Source organism: Oryctolagus cuniculus, chromosome 2 (genome assembly GCF_964237555.1).
Source record: "Oryctolagus cuniculus chromosome 2, mOryCun1.1, whole genome shotgun sequence".
Classification (NCBI taxonomy): domain Eukaryota; kingdom Metazoa; phylum Chordata; class Mammalia; order Lagomorpha; family Leporidae; genus Oryctolagus; species Oryctolagus cuniculus.
The window spans coordinates 107,647,143-107,669,436 of NC_091433.1; the positions used below are offsets into that span (position 1 = coordinate 107,647,143).

Sequence of the window (22,294 nt, forward strand, 5' to 3'; positions counted from 1 at the left end):
GCAGCAGCGTCTCTGGTCCTGGCCTCGTGCTGCTTCTTAACCTCAGCGAGGACCACCTGTGAGTCCCTGCTCAGCCAGTTGCTAATTCCAGTACTGAGCTCATGTTGTCTACGTCCATCTGTGTGCATGGATTCCACCAATCAAAAGGCACCAAAACCAAGAGAGCGGGAGACTGGGACTCTTCGAACCCCGGATCAACTTTGAGTGTGGCCACACCTGCTGGAGCCCCGCCCTGACTGGGAGCCACCTCTGACCACAATGGCCAGGGTCAACGGCCAGGGTCAGGTGAGGGCAGGGCGGGCAGGGAAGACGTGTTTCACAGCCTTGGCCTTCCGCTGCATGTCATGGTCACATAACCATGAACATTTATTCAGTCCCTTGTAGACACTTGGTGCCATGCTCAGGTATGGGGACATAAGTTATCATCGTTGTTGTTCTTAATTCGAAAGTGGATGGGGGGTGGCGGGCATGCTCGCATCTGCTGGTTCACTCCCCCAAATGCCTGCAGCATGCCAGAAACTCAATCTAGGCCTCCTAGATGGGTGCTTGGAACTCAGTTACTTAAACCATCACTGCTGCCTCCCAGGGTCTGCTTTGGTAGAAAGCTGGAATCAGGAGCCGGAGGTGGGTATCGAACCCAGATCCTCTGATGTCAGACATGGGCTTCCTTAACCTGTGTCTCAGCTGCTAGGCTAAGTGCCTGTGTCCAGGGACACAGTTTCTGTCTTCAAAACCTGCCTTGGTCCAGCTCCTCAGGCAAATGTTGCATTCATGAACCAATCAGAAAATGAACTGAGAAATCAAACCAGAGTTGAGAGGAAGCACAGATGGCGCCTACTTTTGGTCTCTCCTTTGGTTCTCTCTCAGTTGTGCTCTCTCCCAGTTTGGCCCACAGCATGTACCCTACTCCCCTGGGCCGTCTCCCGGAAGGTTTTCAATCCAGGAAGGCGCCTGGACTTTCCATCAGCACAGTCGCCCGGCTCACCCTTCTTTGCTGGCATGAATTGCAGACACTGACAAAGCCACACGTGTTGGTGTCCCCACCACTGAAAAGTTTTAACTTTACCTGAAGACTGTGCTCTGGGGCCGACGCCACGGCTCACTAGGCTAATCCTCCGCCTGCGGTGCCGGCACCCCGGGTTCTAGTCCCGGTTGGGGCACCGGATGCTGTCCCGGTTGCTCCTCTTCCAGTCCAGCTCTCTGCTGTGGCCCAGGAAGGCAGTGGAGGATGGCCCCAGTGCTTGGGCTCTGCACCCGCATGGAAGACCAGGAGGAAGCACCTGGCTCCTGACTTTGGATCGGTGCAACGTGCCGGCCATAGCGGCCACTTGGGGGGCGAACCAACGGAAAAAGGAAGACCTTTCTCTCTGTCTCTCTCTCTCTCATTGTCTAACTCTGCCTGTCAAAAAAAAAAAAAAAAAATTGTGCTCTGGGGGCCGATGCTGTGGCATAGTGGGTAAAGCCACTGCCTGCAGTGCCGACATCCCATGTGGCTGCCTGTTCTAGTCCCGGCATCTCCTCTTCTGATCCAGCTCTGTGCTATGGTCTGAGAAAGCAGTAGAAGATGGCCCAAGTCCTTGGGCACCTGCACCCACGTGGGAGACCCAGAGGAAGCTCCTGGCTCCTGGCTTCAGATTGGCACAGCTCCAGCTGTTGCAGCCACCTGGGAAGTGAACTAGCAGATGGAAGACCTCTCTCTCTCTCTATCTGCATCTCTGTAACTCTACCTTTCAAATAAATAAATCTTTTTTTTAATCTATTATGTGAGCTTTTGTTAGGTTGATAATCTCTTATCCAAAATGCTTGGGCCCAGAAGTGTTTTATATATTTTTTCTCAGATTTTAGAATATTTTCAAATATATAATGATGTATCTAGGGGATGGGACCCAAGTCTAAGCACGAAATTAATTTCTGTTCCACACACATCTTACACATATAGCAACAATAATTTTGTCCTTTTTTTAAAAAAACAGATTTATTTATTTATTTGAAAGGCAGAGTTACACAGAGAGAAAGAGAGAGCAAGATCTCCCATCTGCTGTTTCCCTCTCCAAATGGCTGCAACAGCCAGAGCTGGGTCAGGCTTCTAACCTGGAACTCCATCCTGATCTCCTACATGGGTGCAGGGGCCCAAACTCTTGGGTGATCTTCTGCTGCTTTCCCAGACACATGAGCAGGCAGCTGGTTTGGAAGCAGCACTCTGATAGGAGATGCCAGCATGGCAGGTGCGGCTTCACCCACTGTGCCATAGCACCAGCCCCCTGAAGATAATTCTATACCATGGTTTGAGTGCACGTGTGTTTCGAGTGACACCTGCCACAAGGTCAGGTGCGAAGCTTCCACTGGCAGCACTGCACTGGCACTCAAACCATCTTTGGGGCATTTCGGGCTTTGAGATTAGGGATGCTCAGCCTGTAGGAGGAAAGATCCAGAGAGAAATTTGAAGACTGGCAGCGTCTGACATGGAAAAGAATTCTGGCTTCTCTTTATCTCCTCGCTGTCAATGGCCCTCCAATCCTCCACCACACACAACACCGTGGGAATAGACCCCTGGCACATGAGCTGTGTTTGCTGCAACACTAGTGGGGGTACTGCTGTGGGGGCCCATGGCCCACCTCCCTCTGTCCACGCTGCGTGCTGGCTGGCCGTGCCTCTCCATGAAGACTGAACACTGCATTTTAGTTTCTCGCTCTCTCCCTTCCACACCATCCACCCAGCCCCGGGAAATTCAACTTGACTGCACCCTGTAGCTATATGAGGCTACTTCAAAAAGCACACGGAGCACGGAACCACACAGTAAGTTTATTCTGGTGCCAACATTTTTTGAAGTCCATGCATTCGAGCAGTTTTCAGAAGCTCATGAAAATTGGATATTATGAAAAAACTATGAATGATTTTCCAATTTCTTTTTTTTTTTTTCAACACCAAACTAACCTTATCTCTTAATTTCAGCTTTTCACGAAGAACTGTAGAGTTCTGAGTAGCGATGAACCACCCAGCTCTGGAGCCCAAGTACCAGAATTCAAGTCTCAGCTCCAGCCCTGGCCAGCCAGGGAACCTTGGGTAAATTACTTAAGCTCTGTTCACCTCTGTCTCCTTACCTGTGTTCATTGGTCATGACCTACCTCATAGGGTCTACGAAGGCAAGGAGAGCAAATTTGGTCTAGCCTCACTCTGTGCCACTCCAAAGGCTTTGCACAAGCTAACACATGCCAGCGACTCTCATCTGGGATACAATAAGTGCTCAACACGTGTTAGCTAACAGTGGCTTAGTGGGTGAACTCTCCTAACAAAAGGCAAGCCCTGAAGAGTGACAGAAGCTGCATTACCTGCAGCAGGCCCAGGGCTCCCCCTCGGCAATAAATAAGCAGGTACAAGAGACTCCAAGAGAATGATCAGAAAGCAGAACGGGGCACTAGACTCATCCTGGCATGAGACAGACACCAGCACGGGGCGGTGACCAGCGTGGTTGCTGCAGAGCTGCATCTAGAACCTTCCCTGTGCTGCTTACTGGCTGGGCGCTTGTGAGCGACGGAAGCAACAGAGGAACGACTCCCAGACAGGTTCCTCTGCCCACCTGCTGCCCGCTGATTCAACCAAGGACATTTCCAGCTTCAGCCGCCCCTGCCTACTCACATGCAACAGAAAACACCTGGGAAAACTGGACAACGAAGCTAAAAGTAAAACGTAGATTATCCATCCCCGGTTTGCCTCCACTGTGGAATAACGGGCGGTCTGCTGTGCCCATGTGGGCGAGGGTCTACGCACAGACTCGTAATAAGCAATCACATAGGACCGGCGTTGACAAGTTATAGCTGGAGAAATTTCTAGCTCCTCCAAGTTAGAAAGAAACTTACTTACTAAGGTGGTCCTAAATTGTCACCTATCTTCAAATCAGAAATCTTTTAAAAATAAATGTATTCATTTGAAAGGCAGAGCCATAGAGACAGAAGAAGAGAGAGAGACCTTCCATCTGCTGGCTCACTCCCCAAATGGCTGCAACTGCTGGGTCTGGGCCAGGCCGAAGCCAGGAGCCTCCTCCAGGTCCCCCACGTGGGTGCAGGGGCCCAAGGACCTGGGTCATCCTCTGCTGTTCTCCCAGGCCATCAGCAGAGAGCTGAATTGGAAGTGGAGCAGCAGGGACTTGAACCGGTGCCCACAGGGGATGGTGGCGCTGTAGGCCGGGGCTTTAACCCACTGCACCACAGTGCTGGCCCCAGGAGTTGCTATCCTACTTCTTAAGTCCTCTCTGCCATGGGCAGCAACTGGGTCACCAGCTAATTACATGAACACAAAGCAGAACAGAGCAAATCCTGTTCACCCCAGCGGCTCTGGGCTCCTGTCTCCCCCTCCCAGGTTGCTTTCTGTCACTGCCCGTCTCCGCCCGGTCCTTTCCATTCCATACAAAACACGAGCTCCCTCCAGAGAAGCACCCGTCTCCTGTCTCCCCAGCCACCCTCAGATCAGCCCACAGAAGCAGAGCTTGTGATTCGTCACTCTCCTCCCAGCCTGAGACTAAGAGCAAGGTGCACCCGGGCCCGCAGACTTCTTCAAGCCGAGAAGGAGCCTCTTCCGACAGGACGGGGTGCGGCCGCCTCCTCTGCCTTAGCCTCACCCACCCTGGCTCCAGGAAATGGGCTGGAATGCAACTGTGACACAGAGGAGCTGTGACACAGCTGGTGTCACAGGAAGGCCGTGGCCCAGCCAAGTCCAGGACGCTTCTCTGGGCGGTAGCTCAGTGACCATTATGGGAAAATGTGACTGGTGGCTTTGCTCTGAAATGATAGGATGGGGGAGTGGTTTCTGCAGAACAGCCTGACTCTGCAGAACCCAGGGCTCAGCATCCCCTGGCAGAGATGGAAGCTGCCCCCAGAGCACGGCCATGCTACTCTTCAGGCAGGTGAGGCTAAGGTGAAGGACCCATGGCACTCCAGTATCATGCTGACCCAGGCCTTCCTATGTACAAACCCAGGGTAAGTTGTTACACTCCTGATCTGCACCAGGTCCAGCCTGGCTGAGGTCAGGCGTCTTCTCCAGGATGACACATGGTTGCACCTGCCCTTGAGTTGCCCCTGGGGCCTTGGCCTTGGCCTGGTCTGGCCCTCCAGGACTCAGGTGCACCTACACTCTCCCATGTATCTTGCCCCATCTCACACACAGCCCCTGCTACCTGCACCACCTCCAATCTGAGACCTGAATAGTTCTCCCGGAAGATGATAAGGTGTTCAGGCCAGGGGTCGTGAGAACAGAGACTCACCGGCAAATGCCCAAGCAGAGGCGTGATGCTGTCAGAAACATAGATGATGCTGCCATCTGTTGTCACCGCGATAATGAAGCCATCTAGTGCCTGTGGAAAATGCAACATTTGAGACATCAGACCTCCTTTTGTAAGGACAAGAGCTTCGCAAGGCAAGGGACCCTGTTTGATGATGTTGGCTTTATGTGATAATCCTCATATTTCCACAGCACTTTTCTGCCATCTGCACGTGATGGTTTCTCATACAGAATCTGTCCAGCCCAGGAAAATCAGTTGCAAAAGACCCCACAGGCTCAGTGAAAACATGTGGCTGGTTGGTATCACAAAACAAAACTGAACCAGCGAAGTTAGGTAAGAAGGCTTCATGATAAGTACGCTACTGCACTAAACCAGAAATACCGCATTTGGGGTTGCACACCGTGCCCCTGTTCTCACTTGGATCTCAGCAAGACATCTTCCAAAGGACAGGAGACCTAACAGTTGTACTGAAAATAGAAAGCGTGTGGCCGGCACTGTGGCATAACAGGTAAAGCTGCTGCCTGCAGTGCTGGCATCCCGTATGGGCACTGGTTCGAGTCCCGGCTGCTCCACTTCTGATCCAGCTCTCCACTAATGCCCCTGGGAAGGCAATGGAAGATGGCCCACGTGCTTGCATCCCTGCTACCCACATAGGAGGCCCGGATGGAGTTCCAGGCTCCTGGCTTTGGTCGGGTCCAGTCCTGGTTGTTGTGGCTATCTGGGGAGTGAACCAACAGATGGAAGATCTCATTTTCTCTCTCTCCTTTCTTCTCTCTCTTTTTCTCTAACTCTGTCTTCCAAATAAATAAGCCTTTTAAAAATATTTAAACCATTGAGAAACATATGAAAGCATGTTTGTTACATGAACCTCTGCAGTAGTTCTCACTGTGGCTTCCAGGGGACATGTGGCCTTGTCTGGAGACATTGGTGGTGGTGACTACTGAAGTGAGCGATGCTGGCGTCCAGTGGGTAGAGGCCGGAGAGGCTGTGCAACGTCCCACAATACATAGAACGGCCTCCATGACAGAGATGCTCAGACGTCAACAGCGTTCGGGTTAAAACTCTGGGTTCGATTTCTGAGTTAGGCTAGACTGTGAAGCACTTCCCAGGATTCCAGTCACTTTGACCCTCCCCCACTATTCCCCAGAATTTTTCTATAAATTAAAAAAAAAATCGACTTTGCGGAGCCCTCCGGGAGGAGAATATTTTTAAGGGGTGGGGGCACTGTTGATGACATCAGCTGGAACTTTTTGGAAAAGCAGCTTGGGAAAGCAAGAGCAATGGAATGGTCCTGCGCAGTGAGCTCAGGCCGCGGCTGAATGAGAAGCTGAAGGTATTTACAGACGGGCGATGACGTCCATCAGCTCACCGGCACTTGCCATCAAGGTACAAGGACGGCACGAGCATGGAACAGTCACTGCTTTCAGAACTCAGAAGTCCCAGGGCCGGCGCCGTGGCTCACTTGGTTAATCTTCCGCCTGCGGCGCCGGCATCCCATATGGGCACTGGGTTCTAGTCCCGGTTGCTCCTCTTCCAGTCCAGCTCTCTGCCGTGGCCCGGGAGGACAGTGGAGGATGGCCCAAGTGCTTGGGCACTGCACCCCATGGGAGACCAGGAGAAGCACTTGGCTCCTGGCTTCGGATCGGTGCAGCGCCGGCCATGGTGGCCATTTTGGGGGTGAACCAACGGAAGGAAGACCTTTCTCTCTGTCTCTCTCTCTCACTGTCTATCTCTATCCGTAAAACAAAACAAAACAAAACACCTCAGAAGTCCCACGAGCCGCATTCTAGAGTGATTCCAAAGCCAGGAGCTGCAAGTGACATGCTCCTTGCCAAGGGGAGGGGATTTGGACAGGGACAGTAAGTGCCAAAGGGGCTCAGAATCGTACACCTGCCACAGCCCAGCAGATGGAGACAAAACTTCCCCCTAACCACCCATTCCTGACCCTGAGGGGCTACTCCATGTGACCTCTGGGAGAGCCCTGGGCTCAGAGGAAAGACTGCTGGAGCTTTCTGGAGTAAAATGCAGAAATACCAAAACTTCCCCATCCCTGCTTCCCAAGGGTTTTCTCTCCTTTGGCGTCTGCTTGTTCAAATGCTTGTCGCCACAGCTTTCCCCAGCACCGGGCCACTTCCGTTCTTTCAAAATTTGCAGCTTTGTCAGTCCCCTTGAGGTTTGCTTTGTATCTTTTTAAAAAAGTTCTAGTTTTTTTTTTTATTGTTTACTGATTTGAAAAGCAGAGCGACAGAGAGGGAGGCACACAGTGTGTGTGTGTGTGTGTGTGTGTGTGTGTGTGTTGTGTGAGAGAGAGAGAAAGAGAGAGAGAGGGAGAGAGAATCTTGTACCCATTGACTGATTCCCCAAATGGCCACAAGAGCCAGGACCAGGCCAGGCTGGAGCCAGGAACCAGGAACTGATCCAGGTCGCCCTCATGGGTGCCAGGGGCCCAAGCACTCGGGCACCATGTGCTGCCTTCCCAGGCGTTAGCAGGAAGCCGGACGGGAAGTGGCCCAGCCAGAACTGGAGCTCCGGTTCTGATACTCGGGTGCCAGTGCCACAGTGCTGGATGGTTTTGTGCCTTTTTGAGGCAACAAGGGCATCAGTAGTCCCTTGGAGCCACCACGGGTTCTCTCCAAAGTTCTGTCCTCCCTGATAAGAGAAACCTCCTGGTTACCCAGACGTGGTGTCTGGATTCTTCAAGCTCTCTAGTTCGCCCAAATTAGCTTTGAGGAAAAGGAGAGGGTGCACCACGGAGAAGGATGACCTCACCCTGTGAGCCGCGAGGGACGTCCACCAGGGCTCAGGCCACCAGGGGGATGATGTTGATGGAGGCTCCAGTGACTCAACACTCGGCCCGTGTCTGCTGAAGAGCAAGCCAGGGCTAGGACTGGGGGATCCCACGGCAGTCAGGGATAACCAAGGCAGCCCAGACTCGTCAGCGCTGCATTCGCTCACTGTGCAGCCTTGAATTCCGACCCAGTGTGACTTCCCTCCAGCTGCTTCTAGGAGTCTAAGTAGCATCAGGGGAAGGTACACAAAGCTACCCACACTGATCTAGAATCTTCTTCTGCTAGGAATTCCAGGCTTCTGAATCGTAGTCTTGCCTTTCTGCTCCCTAAATTTATCCATTTTTGACTTTAGCGAAAGTTTGTTTTCAGGGCTGGTGCTGTGGCACAGTAGGTTAAACCTCTGCCTGCTGTGCCAGCATCCCACATGTGCGCCGGTTCGTGTCCCGGCTGTTCCTCTTCCGATTCAGCTCTCTGCTAATGGCCTGGGAAAGCAGCAGAAGAGACCCAAGATCCAAGCGCTTGGGCCCCTGCACCCACATAGGAGACCCGGAAGTAGCTCCTGCTTCCTGGTTTCAGATCAGCGCAGCTCTGGCCATGGCGGCCATTTAGGGAATAAACCAGCAGATGGAAGACCTCTCTGTCTCTCCCTCTCTCTGTCTGTAACTCTGCCTCTCAAATAAATAAATAAATCTTTAAAATAAAATCTTGTTTTCTCTAATGCTTTCAATACTTTAAAAATTACTAGAGAAAAAAAGATGGAGACATAGGCTTTTCAAAAGAGGTTGATGCTATGAGGCAATGTGCTTTTAACTACTTTTCCGCAGCATTATAAGATAAATTGATTTATATAAAGTAGCATAATGACGCCTTAATTCAGCATCCCATTTCACAAGCTGCTTTAAATTTAACATACTTAAAATGCATTGCTTCTGCAGAAGGTTCTGTATTTTCTTTAAATATAGTTCACATGTAGATTTAAGTATCTTTCACTTTATGCAAATGTTCATTAATGTATTTATATTTCATAATATTTGGACATCTTCATTCTGGCATTTTCTTATTCCAGAACTTTCTGTTTTCTGCAGAGTTAATCTATGTAAATTGAAGTTTACATCAGTCTTCTATAGGCGCAGAGATGAGCTATAGAAAGATTCAGCCCAAGAAGCTACTCCCCCCAAACCCTGCCAGGAACCCATCACTGTACACAGTCAGCACCTAAGTCCCTTTTGCTGCTCTTGACTGTCTCAGATCTCCTTTTCATGGTCAAGGACTTGGACAGGTCACGTCTGGGGCTTCCTCTGCCCCCTACTGTCCTATGCACACACTCTCGGTCTCCTCCCCACGTTGGAAGGCAGAGTACAGGCCTGATGACCTTATCCTGATCTGTCCTGCAGAGGTCACCACAGGTAAAACTGTGAAGCTGAAGAGGCCCCGGGCTCAGATCAGCCAGGTCCTCACAGATACACCCTGCAAGCAGTGTGGACACCTTACTCGGCACAGCAAAGCCGGGCCGGGGAGTCACGACCGCCGACACCCACACATGTTGACATAACAGGAGCTCAAGTTCAAAGCATAACTTGAAAGACAGACTTATCTTCCAAATGCGTTTCTACTACTGGGGGTGGGGGAGTACCCATCACCATTGCATTCTAAAGAGCCAAATGACAGTGTGGTTGGTGTGATCGTCCCTTCTCTCCACCTGCCCCTACCCCTGCCCCCTGCTGGCTCTCTGTCTGGGTCCCCAGAGGCACCCAGCCTGCAGTCACCATGGCAAGAGCACAGGGCCACCTTCAGTTCAGGGGTTCCTGCCTGGATGACCCAATTCCACAGCCCACATACACAAGCAACAGCAGGCAGAGTCTCCCCGGGGGATCTGTTTCAAGACCTGTCTCCAGGGTCAAGGGCAGCTGTTTCTCTCGGGCACAGGATCTTACCAGGACCAAGAAGCTAACATTTTAGTGTGCAAGCAATTAAGCTAATCTGCATTTCACCTCCAACATCAGCTGGGTGAATTCTTCATTACTGAGGAACGAGGGCTTCCAGTCTTGCTGAATGTCACAGATTTCCGTTTGGGCTGAGACTTCTGAAAACGAAAACATGACACAAACAAGTGTTTACATTCGTGGACGCCTAGGAATTGGAATTCTCAAATGAAGCCCCTGTCACTTCTATGTAATTTTGAAGAAACCTCTGTCATTTAATTTAAAAAGCCAAAATGAGGGCGCTTTCAAAAAGTTAGTGAAAAAGGGAATGAAAAGTTTATTTTGGTACCAAAAATTTTGAACTTCATGCATTTTTAAGTTTTTCCCCTAATAAACATTTCCCACAAATTTGCTTCTTTTTTTCTTTTAACTCTTTCTCTAAACTGTGGCTGGTTCCATTCTTTTAACAAAATTGGTTTTTAAATTTTTAAATATTTGTTTATTTGAAAGGCAGTAATAGAGGACATACACACACAGAGAGAAACAGAGAGAGAGAGAGAGAGAGAGAGAGAGAGAGAGAGAGAATCTACTCGTTGGTTCACTCCCCAAATGGCTGCAATGGCCAGGGCTGGGCAGCAGTACAGGCAGTGGCTTAACCTTCCATGTCGTAGCAAGAGCCCTCCCACAAATTTCTTAAAAACCCTTCATACAAGAGAAAAAAATACCCTGATTTCCAAGCCTGGGAACTTTGGACAAAGTGGCTTTCTGAACATTCTTTTTTTACTTACTTTATTTTTGAGATAACATATTTTTAATTTGCATTAAGCCTTTGCCTAAATAAAGAGTTTAACAAATAAAAAGACCATGGTTCCGTAGGAATATAGGCAAGGGCTATCCACAAAAATCAAATGAAAAGATTTCTATTTCACTCAGACACAGTGACTTTGAAAACAATCATAGCCTGGGGTCGGCGCTGTGGAGTAGCAGGTAAAGCCGCAGCCTGCAGTGCCGGCATCCACATGGGCACTGGTTCAAGTCCCAGCTGCTCTACTTATGATCCAGTTCCCTGTTAGTGCACCTGGGAAGGCAGTGGGAGATGGCCCAACTCCTTGGGCCCCTGCAACCACATGGGAGACCCTGAAGAAGCTCCCTGGCTTTGGATGGGTCAAGCTCTGGCCGTTGCTGCCATTTGGAGAGTGAACCAGTGGATGGAAGACCTCTGCTTCTATCTCTCCTTTTCTCTCTGTGTAACACTACCTCTCATATAAATAAATTGGGAAAAATGGTAATGGCTCATTAAAACTATAGTAATCTATCATTCTTAACTATTCATTGCACTTTTTTTTTTTTTTTTTTTTGACAGGCAGAGTGGACAGTGAGAGAGAGAGAGACAGAGAGAAAGGTCTTCCTTTTGCCATTGGTTCACCCTCCAATGGCCGCCGCGGCTGGTGCCCTGTGGCCGGTGCATTGCGCTGATCCAAAGCCAGGAGCCAGGTGCTTTTCCTGGTCTCCCATGCAGGTGCAGGGCCCAAGGACTTGGGCCATCCTCCACTGCACTCCCAGGCCATAGCAGAGAGCTGGCCTGGAAGAATCTGGCGCCCCGACTGGGACTAGAATCCAGTGTGCCGGCGCCGCAAGGTGGAGTATTAGCCTCTTGAGCCATGGCGCCAGCCTCATTGCACTCTTGACGCACTCTTCGGACTTGGGTGGGGCAGGGAGTATTCCACCTTCAGCAACAGTTGGATGCTTGCCCCCTGCAGGTGTACCATGCCCTTGAACTTTAACATTGAAAAGCACCATTGCCAGTTGCCACCTATCAAAATGACAGCAACAGAGGCTGGGATGCTGGGGCACTTCTTCTTCTCCTTTTTTTTTTTTTTTTTTTTTTTTTTTTTTTAAAGATTTATTTATTTGAATGGCAGAGTTACAGACAGGCTGAGAGATAGAGAGAAAGGTCTTCCATCCGCTGGTTCACTCGCCAGATGGCCGCAATGGCCGGAGCTGCGTTGATCCAAAGCCAGGATCCAGGAGCTTCTCTGGGTCTCCCACAGGGGTGCAGGGGCCCAAGGACTTGGGCCATCTTCCACTGCTTTTCCAGGCCACAGCAGAGAACTAGATTGGAAGTGGAGCAGCTGGGACTCGAACCAGCACCCATATGGGATGCCAGCACTGCAGGCGGCGGACTTTACCAGCTACGCCACAGCGCTAGCCCCTGGGGGACCTTCTTAAACTCCTTCTTTATGGCAAGGGTGAAGTAGGACACTTCAAAATCTGGGAGTTTTTGGCCGGTGCCGCGGCTCAATAAGCTAATCCTCCGCCTTGCAGCGCTGGCACACTAGGTTCTAGTCCCGGTCGGGCCACCGGATTCTGTCCCGGTTGCCCCTCTTCCAGGCCAGCTCTCTGCTGTGGCCAGGGAGTGCAGTGGAGGATGGCCCAAGTGTTTGGGTCCTGCACCCTATGGGAGACCAGGAGAAGCACCTGGCTCCTGCCATCGGATCAGCGCGGTGTGCTGGCCGCAGTGCGCCAGTCGTGGTGGCCATTGGAGGGTGAACCAACGGCAAAAGGAAGACCTTTCTCTCTCTCTCTCACTGTCCACTCTGCCTGTCAAAAAAACAAAAAATTCTGGGAGTTTTTTAAATTCCAGAAATGTCTTGTGGTAAAGAAAGCACTGTGTTACACAGCACATAACGCATTTCCCCAGCATCTCTGCTGAAGTTTTAAGAGCTAAACAAACACAGATCACTTAGCTGCTTTTTAGGCCAGAACTGAATCTTCTCAAAACTTCTTTGGGTTAATTTGTGATTTCTCTCTTTCACGTAACTATCTTGCACTGAAGATGTTATTCTCAGCTGTAAATTCAGTGGTCGTTGGCCAACACAGGACTCCTTAAATACTCTAGCTCTTTCACATTTTGGAAAAAAGGTATGTTTTATTATCCAATTATCTCTGATATGATTATCATAGAAAGTGCAAATGTAGTATTACATATATTTGTTTTGCCTGCAATTTGTCCATTTTTTAGAAATTATTTCAAAGGGAGAGAGAGAGGAGAGAGAGAGAGAGAGAGAGAGAGAGAGAGAGATTCTATCTACTAGTTCACTGCCAAATGCCTGTAACAGCCAGAAGCAGGCCAGGCTCAGGCTGGGAGCTGGGAACCTGATCTACATCCCCTCCATGGGTGGCAGGAACCTTAGCACTTGACCACTGCCCTGAGGGCCTACAAAAGTAGGAAGCTGGAGTCAGGACCCAGAGCTGTTTTTTTTTTTTTTTTTTTTTTTTGACAGGCAGAGTGGACAGTGAGAGAAAGACAGAGAGAAAGGTCTTCCTTTTTGCCGTTGGTTCACCCTCCAATGGCCACCGCGGCCAGCACGCTGCAGCCGGTGCACCACACTGATCCGATGGCAGGAGTCAGGTACTTCTCCTGGTCTCCCATGGGGTGCAGAGCCCAAGCACTTGGGCCATCCTCCACTGCACTCCATGGCCACAGCAGAGAGCTGGCCTCGAAGAGGGGCAACCGGGACAGAATCCAGCGCCTGACCGGGACTAGAACCCGGTGTGCCGGCGCCGCAAGAAGGAGGATTAGCCTAGTGAGCCGCGGCACCGGCCCAGAGCTGGGTATTGAGCGCAGGAACTCCAGCGTGGGCCACTGTGTCTTTTTTTTTCTTCTTCTTCTTCTTCTTTTAAGATTAATTTATTTATTTGAAAGGTAGAGTTAGAGAGAGGGAGAGGCAGAGGCAGAGAGAGAGAGTCTTTCATCCACTGGTTCACTCCCCAAATTGCCGCAATGGACAGGACTGGACCAGACTGAAGCCAACAGCCAGGGTGGCAGGAGCCCAAGCACGTGGGTCATCTTCCACTGCTTTCCTAGGAGCATTAGCAGGGAGCTGGACTGGAAGTGGAGCAGCTGGGACTTAAAGCAGCGCCCATAGAGGATGCTGGCTTGGCAGGTGATGGCTTAACCTGCTACTCCACAGCACCAGCCCCTTAACTGGCGTTTTAACCACTAGGCCCTGTCCTCCATCTTAAACATCTTGTTCTACTTTGCACAGCAAACGGTCTCTAAGAATTACCCTCTTGGTGCTAAGGAAAACATAAAAACGTGACTATTTCATACCCCGGAGAATGACACTAACTCGCTTAGCAACCTTCTGGAGAATCCGCATTGTTGAGGCTGATAATACCTCCACTCTAAACGAGGAGAGAGATTTCGAGGCTTTGTCCTGTGTACTCGTGTTTTCAGCCATCTCTCCTACAGAACGTGGGGGATGAATTCCTCCATTTGAATGAACGAATCTGAATGAATTCAGCGGCTTCTTTTGAGCACAGAGGGTGAGAAGCGCTGTGCTACAGGTGCGACTCTCACTCTTCGCTAATTCTGTCACCAACGTCCCAGCAGTGCCTGGATCTGCTGGGAAGGCGTCCTCCTTGGAGATGTCAGAAAGAACACTTTGCTGCTATTGTTACGCAAGACCGGATTTTTGTCTTGCCCGATTTTAAAGGAGCACCAAAGAGGTGCCAAGAGCCTTTGGAGGAAACCCAGAAGAAACTGCACGCACAGTCAGGAAGCCGACAACACCCTCAAGGGGCTGGCCCCGCAGGGCCTGGCACCACGGTGCGCGTGGCGAAATGTGTCATGGGAAGCAGACACAGCTCTGCCAGAGCTCACCGTGGGGTTCCAGCCGAGGCAAGGAAGAGACCATGCGACTCCCAGTTCTGCACACAAAGGCTTGTCACAGACCATTCAGAGCAGACAAGGACCAAGAACGTGTTAAAGGATTAACACCGCAAATGCCCACATGCTTCTCCCCAACACATACACCTACTCATTAAACTCATTTGCCCAGAAAGATCAAATAAATGGTAGTGATTTTTTTTCAAAAGATATATTTATTTATTTGAAAGGCAGAGTTACACAGCGAGAGGAGAGGGAGAGGGAGAGGGAGAAGAAGAGAGGGAGAGGGAGAGGGAGAGGGAGAGAGAGAGAGAGAGAGAGGTCTTCCATTTGCTGGTTCACTCCCCAGATGGCTGCAACGGCCAGAGCTTTTCTGATCTGAAGCCAGGAGCCAGGAGTCTCTTCTGGGTCTCCTACATGGGTGCAGGGGCCCAAGGACTTGGGCCATCTTCTACTGCTTTCCTAGGCCACAGCAGAGAGCTGGATCAGAAGTGGAGCAGCTGGAGCTCAAACTGGTGCCAACATGGGATGCTGGTGCTGCAGGTGGCAGCTTTACCCGCTACACCACAGCGCCGGCCCCTGCACCACTTCTGATCCAGCTCCCTGCTTATTGCCTGGAAAAGCAGTAGAAGATGGCCTAAGTGGTTGGGCCTCTGCACTGTATAGGAGACCCAGAAGAAGCTCCTGGTTCTTGGTTTCAGATTGGCACAGCTTCGGCCATTGCAGCCATTTGGGGAGTGAACCAGTGGATGGAAGACCTTTCTCTCTATCTCTCCCTATTGTTGTAACTCTAGCTCTCAAGTAAATAAATTTTTTAAAAAATCTTAAAAAAACCACATTATTTAAAAAATATTACACTGCGAAATACAATGTGGGATTTCGGACTTGTGTCTCTGCCAGCATTTGACGTGACCAATGTCATATGGCAGGTGTGGCAGGGAAGATCAGCCAAGAGGCGTGGCCACAGTGGGTTCTGAATAGCCAGGGAAGCTAAACACCTGGGAGTCTTGTCTGTGGGAACACAGGCCCCTGATGTCTACTCTGGTATATCTAGTAGTTGTGGCACCAGAGTGGACCCTTCTCGGTTGTTCCCGGCATGCCTGGACAAGGTTCAGCACACCTCTGAGCTACACGGGGCCTCAGTCTCAAAATGGGGCAGGAAGTCTACTTCAGGGGAGGGCCCAATAGGGACCTCTGTCCTTGGTGGGCAGCCTCCCTCAGCCCACAGCCCATCCACAAAGGGAGAGGCATGGGAAAGGAATGGGATCTGATCGCGGGGATTCACACAGGAAGAGGGTGCCGTGTAAGCCAGCCTGGCCTCTTAGAACTAACACATAGATGGATGTGTATATAGGTGTCCATGGAACCCTGCCATTGGCATAATTTACCAGTTTCCCTCCTACTAAAGACAAAATCTTGCTACGAAGAAACATGGTCAGATAATAATTTTGATTTGGATTCCTTAAGGGAGCATAAATGTGCATTTCAGGATCAAAATGTATCAAAATAAGGATGCGTGGAAGATTACCGAGGGGAAGAGCTAAATAATTATAACAGCCTGGACCTAATCATCTTTCCTTATCCTGTGCACTTCAATTAGCCTGAAGGCAGAAAGTATGCCTATATCCATAGTTTTCTAAAAAAAAAAAAATATTTGAAGGCTGGAAAGACAGGGAGACACAGACAGACAGAAAGCTGCCACCCACTGGTTCACTCCCCAAATGCCCACAGCAGACGAGTTGACCCAGGTGGAACCTGGAGCTGGGAACTCCATGTAGTGCCCCATGTAGGTGGCAGGGGGCCATCACCTGCTGCAGGAAGCTGGAATCAGAAGAAAGCTGAGACTTAAACCCAGGCAACCCCTCATATGGGAGAGAAGCACCTTATCTGGTGGCTTAATCTTGGCTGCACACTGGAATCACCTGGGGAGATTTAGAAATGCTTGGGCCTTACCCAGCAATCTGCAGGTAAAGGCTCTGGCATGCCCACAATGAAGAGCCCCAGTCTGTGGTGTTTGCCCATTTCTGAGATTTCATGCTACCAACTTCATGCCAGTTGGTTTGCAAAATTTTGCAAACCTCTTTTGCAAACAAGTGCAACTGGCTCCCGCACACTGTGGGAGCCCACACTTTCTGAACCCATGCCCAGAAATACTGATACATGGATCAGTGGGTGCTACCTTGTTATGTGTAAATTTTTAGAGTCTGATGGGCAGCTGAAGTGGAGACCCCCTAGTCTCTCTCCTGAACATCCACAGTGCAGCTGTGACCTGATCATCCGGAAGAGGCACATACGTCCCCTCTTGCAGAGAAGCACAACAGTGCGATGTTATAGACCTGGGCCCTGGAGACAGGCTGCCGGGTTTAGAGTCCATGCATGTCTAAACTTGGGGGGCTGACTCCTCGTGTGCCTCAGCTGCTCATCTGTGCAACAGGACTAACTCAGGCTGTGGGGAAGCTTAGATACCAAGAACCACGCGGGCCTCCCAATGAGCCCTGACCGAACACCAACCAAGCATCTACCTTGTGGCATATGCCTGCAGAGTTCATGTCCACTTGGATTAGCACTAAAGGAAAAGTGACCGTGTTTGCTTGCTTGCTTGCTTTCTTTCTTTCTCTCTCTCTCTCTTTCTCTTTCTCTTTCTCTCTCTCTCTCTCTCTCGCTCTCTTTTTTTTTTTTTTTTCGCTTTAAAGCAGATGTGGCTGCAAACATCTCCGTCCTATGTGAAAAGTGCCGTGGTGGAGTTCTTGCTTGCTTTTGAACATGGCATTGGGGCGATGTGTGAGATCCCGGAGTGATCTTGATAGCGTTGAAACATGTTGTGCTGAGTAGGCCTGTGTCTGATATAAAAAAGGAGACCAGAGAGGCACTCCTGGGGTTAAGAGGCCGCATTTCTGCTGAACCATCCCTCTCAGAGCCCAGATTTAACAATTCTGTAATTCCGCAGTGGACAGAACCGAGCATAAATGTCACACTGATGAACTTGATCCCAGCTGTCCTATTTAACAGCTGTCCTGCCTCTCCGTGGCACTGACCTAGTTTGAGTCGTTCGCACAAAATATCTTGGCAATCAAACCAACCTCGCTGAATCATTATTTAGGGGATATAACCATTCTGATTCAATTATTGGGGCACCAGACTACGGTGGCACTTATTCCAGTCCTGATGGACTGGGCTTCCCTTTGAACAAAAACAATGAATGCATTCTTTACTCTCCCTTGGGGGAAGCTCTAGGAAAAAAAACATAGCAGGAAAAATTAAATCGAAAGTTATTTTGATACCAAAAAATTTTGAAATTCGTGCATTTTTTCATAACAGGAACCCTCATATTAGTCACATTTTTTATAGGTATAATTACTAAATAAATAATAAAAGATTAACAAGTATAATGAAATTTTCCTATGCCCCTGCCATGCCCTCTTCCATGAAATAATCTCATCTAGGAAGAGAAGTATCACCGTCAGCACAGAACAACTGTAATTATTCCCTCAATGGTTCTGACATTTCTGACTTTACTGCGCTTGGTGTCATGGTTAAGGAAAAAAGAATCCTGCTCTCACTGCTTGCTCATAGCTCCTGAACCTTCTTAAGTCTTCTCTGACCATTCTGCGTGAGTGGCAAGGTAGGCGTGACCACTGCTAAGAGGTAAAAGGGTTTGACGGAGAGCAGAAAGGAGACTGAGACAGACTTGAGACAGAGGTAAGTTCAAGGGTGGATTCCAGGGGGAATGGAAAGGTAATGGAATATCCCACACCCTCTAAAATGAACTAATCATCCCAGCGGAACAGCAGGGATGGATCTCACAGACATCCTGAGCACGATGTGTGGTGTCATCTGAACGAGGTCCCACCGGGCAGAACCAACCCGTGGTGCTGGATGTCAGAGCAGAGGCTGCTCCGGGGGAAGGCAGAGGATAAAGGACTTCTGGGAGAAGTTTCTATTGTTTTGACCTGCGTGTTGGTTCACCAGCTGGGTTTGCTTTGCGATAACTAATTCACCTGAGAAGCTTTGATTTGTATGTTTCCTGCATCTGTGTTACTTTCATAAAGTGTTAGAGTGAAGTGGATTGTTGGGGGGCTGGCTGGCACTGTGGTGCAGCGGGTTAACGCCCTGACCTGTAAGCACCGGCATCCCATATGGGCACCGGCTCGAGTCCCGGCTGCTCCACTTCTTTTTTTTTTTTTTTTTTTTTTTTTTTTTTTTTTTTTTGACAGGCAGAGTGGACAGTGAGAGAGAGAGACAGAGAGAAAGGTCTTCCTTTGCCGTTGGTTCACCTGCCAATGGCCGCCGCAGCCAGCGCGCTGCGGCCGGCGCACCGCGCTGATCCGATGGCAGGAGCCAGGAGCCAGGTGCTTTTCCTGGTCTCCCATGGGGTGCAGGGCCCAAGAACCTGGGCCATCCTCCACTGCACTCCCTGGCCACAGCAGAGAGCTGGCCTGGAAGAGGGGCAACCGGGACAGAATCCGGCGCCCCCGGCACCGCTAGGCGGAGGATTAGCCTAGTGAGCCACGGCGCCGGCCTCCGGCTGCTCCACTTCTGATCCAGCTCTCTGCTGTGGCCTGGGAAGGCAGTGGAAGATGGCCCAAGTCCTTGGGCCCCTGCACCCACGTGAGAGACCCAGAAGAAGCTCCTGGATCCTGGCTTCAGATTGGTGCAGCTCTGGCTGTTGTGGCAAATTGGGGAGTGAACCATTAGATGGAAGACCTCTCTCTCTCTCACTCCCTCTCTTTCTCTCCCTCTCCTCTCTCTGTGTAACTCTGACTTTATAATAAATAAATAAATAAAATAAATCTTTAAAAAATAAATGGATTGTTGGTATACCTGGATATCCACATGCAGAAGGATGACTTCTATTCTGCCTCAAACCATACATAAAAACAAACTCAAAAGCCTTTCACTGTAATGTAAATTTAAAATGTTATCTCAAAAATGGAGAGAGAGAGAAAGAAAGAAGGTAAGGAGGGAGGAAAAGTATCTTATTTTATTCTTAGAATTTTACCAGGGGTTGGCATTGCAGTGCAGTGGGTTAAGCCACTGCCTGCAATGCTGGCATCCCATATGGGTGCCAGTTCAAGACCAATCTCTTCCACTTCTGATCTAGCTCCCAGCTGATGCACCTGGAAAAAGCAGCAGAAGACAGTCCAAAGTGCTTGGGCACCTGCATCCACATGGGAGACCTGGGTGAAGCTCCTGGCTTCAGTCTGACCCAGCTCTGGTCATTATGGCCACTTGGGGAGTAACCAGCAGATGGGAGATCTCTCTCTGTCTCTCCTTCTCTCTCTCTAATTCTGCCTTTCAAATAAATAAGTTTTTTTTTAATTGTATCTATGAACCACATGGAATCTATTTGTTTTGCATTAATATCACATTAACATGGGAATTGATGAGACTTGAGTTATGGTGACCATCATGCATTTGCTGTGACCCTGAGAACCCAATATATTAATAAATTCCTTTAAAAATAAAAATTAAAAAAATTAACTTGTAGCTTAAAACCATAAAAATCTCAGAAGCAAACACAGGTGGCAATCTTCAATACCTTAGATTAGGCAATGATTTCTTAAAAACAACATAAAGCACAAGTCGCTCAAGGGGATTAAAAAAACAAATTGAATTTCTCTAATATGTAAAGCATTTATATGTTAAAGGCTAAAAGACAACCCACGGAATGAGGGAAACAGTTTCAAATTCCATACTTGATAAAGGGCTAGTAGCCAGACTACATGAAGAGCTCTTACAACTCAACAATAAAAAGAAAAATAACTGAATTTAAAAAAGGAAAAGAACTTGGTAAATATTTCTCCAAAGAAGATACATGAATGGCCAATAAGCACATGAAAAACAAAACGTTAGTAGGTAAATGCGAATCAAAATTGAGATGAGATGTCATTCCATTAATATTGTTAATAAATAAAAATTAGTAGTATACAATATAATTAACAATATAATAAATAGATATTAATAAATAATAATAATAGAATAACATGGGTTGGTGAGGATGTGGAGAACCTGGAACCGTCACACACTGCTGCTGCAGATGGAGAACTGTACAACTGTTCTGGAATAACACTTCAGCATTTCCTCAAAAAGTTAAACACTGACCTACCATGTAGCCCAGCAATTGCACTCCAAGGAATACACCCAAGAGAAACAATTATCCACTAAAAAATTCATGCATGAGTGCTCACAACAGCCTTATCCATAACAGTTCCAAAATGGAAACAACCCAAACACCTATCAGCTGGTGAACGGTCAACAGAAGGTCATCTGTCCGTACAGCTGAACAGCAATCATTCATGAACTGGACCGAAGGAGTGACGCATGCTCAAACGTGGATGCTAAGCGAAAGAAGCAGCCGGACACAAAGAACACACACTGTGTGATTCATTTGTGTGAAATGCCCAGAACAAGCAGCCCCGAGACAGAAAGCAGATTAGTGGTTGCCACGATGTGGAGGGAAGGGATGGGAAGTGACTGCTCCTGGTTCTCGGCTTGCTTTTGGAGATGATGTGATGAGATGCTGGTGACGGCTGCACAACCTTGCCAATCTATTACAAAACCACGGAGCGCCACACTCTGACATGCATGGTGGAAGAATCAGCCCTCAACACACATATAATGGATTTAGCGTTAAGTAAATGCATGACTTTCAATTTGATTTCTTCCTGGTGTACATCAGGAGACCAAAGAGTGGCAGAGCAGTGGCAGGGAAAGATGAGAGACCCAGCACAGTGCGGCTCGGGGGGGCGTGAGTACTCGGGCATCGCGTCGGTTCAGGGCTGAATCAAAGACGCTCTCTCTCCCGCTGCGCGTGTGCTGGGTGCTGCCTGGGCGGCTGCTCTGGACCCTGTCCTCTGGCCGAGGCAGCCCCTAAGAGAGGCGTGTCCTCTCCCCAACTTGCTGGGGGCGGGCTGCTGGGGAGGGCACAGGATGTCTGGGGAGGGCACTGGAGAGGTCAGTCTTGCTGGGCAGAGAGGACGCCCCAGGACGCCCTGCTGGGGGGAAGTCACAGCCACAGGGAAGGGACAGGGCAGCGAAGGAGACTGGGAGAAGCGTTAACCTTTACCGTTGTGTTTCTGCAAGAATCCGATGACTTTTTCCAGCACGGTGGTCTTGTCCATCTTCCGCGTGTTGCCAGGGAGCATGGAGCTAAGCTCTTTGATGAGCACATTGAACTGGTCCCGACGCTTCTTCTCAGACTTGTTTCTAGAGGCTCTGGGAACACAAAACACGCACACACGCAGTTACCACAAATGCCACTGCATAAAGGCTTTGTTAGGAAACAGAGTGCATTCTACCACGATCATCTATCCAGCCTCTTTCAGGAAGGTAACCTGAGCCACCTATCAGAGCTGAATAATGAAGATAAACAATGTTTTGCCAGCAGTGGGGCTTGGGTGTAACAGTTGAGACACTGCTTACAGGGGCATCCTTTATGGGAGTACCTGGCTCCATTCCTGATTCCAGTTCCTGCCAACGTGAACCCTGGCGGGCAGCTCAAGCGTGTGCGTCCTTGCTCCCCAAGTAGGAGACCTGGATTGGGTTCCCGATTTCTGGCTTGGGCCTGGCCCAGTACGTGCTATTTGGGGACTGCATACACAGATGGGAGATCTAGATCTCTTTCTGTCTGTCCCTC

General features: G+C 49.5%; 1 protein-coding gene across 8 annotated transcripts in view; it reads right to left on the reverse strand.

Annotated features, from left to right (window-relative positions):
- Positions 1–22,294, reverse strand: part of NPAS2 (neuronal PAS domain protein 2) — a 182,735-nt gene that overhangs the window by 54,858 nt on the left and 105,583 nt on the right. For 5 of the 8 annotated variants that reach the window (XM_070068721.1, XM_051835559.2, XM_051835548.2 and 2 more), the window contains exons 3-5: positions 21,725–21,873; positions 10,056–10,147; positions 5,258–5,347 (exon numbers count right to left, since the gene is read on the reverse strand). In XM_070068721.1, the coding sequence (XP_069924822.1) occupies positions 5,258–5,347; positions 10,056–10,147; positions 21,725–21,873 (331 nt within the window). The remainder of the gene's footprint in view (positions 1–5,257; positions 5,348–10,055; positions 10,148–21,724; positions 21,874–22,294) is intronic. The other 3 variants (XM_070068724.1, XM_070068722.1, XM_070068723.1) reach the window with 1 other exon arrangement.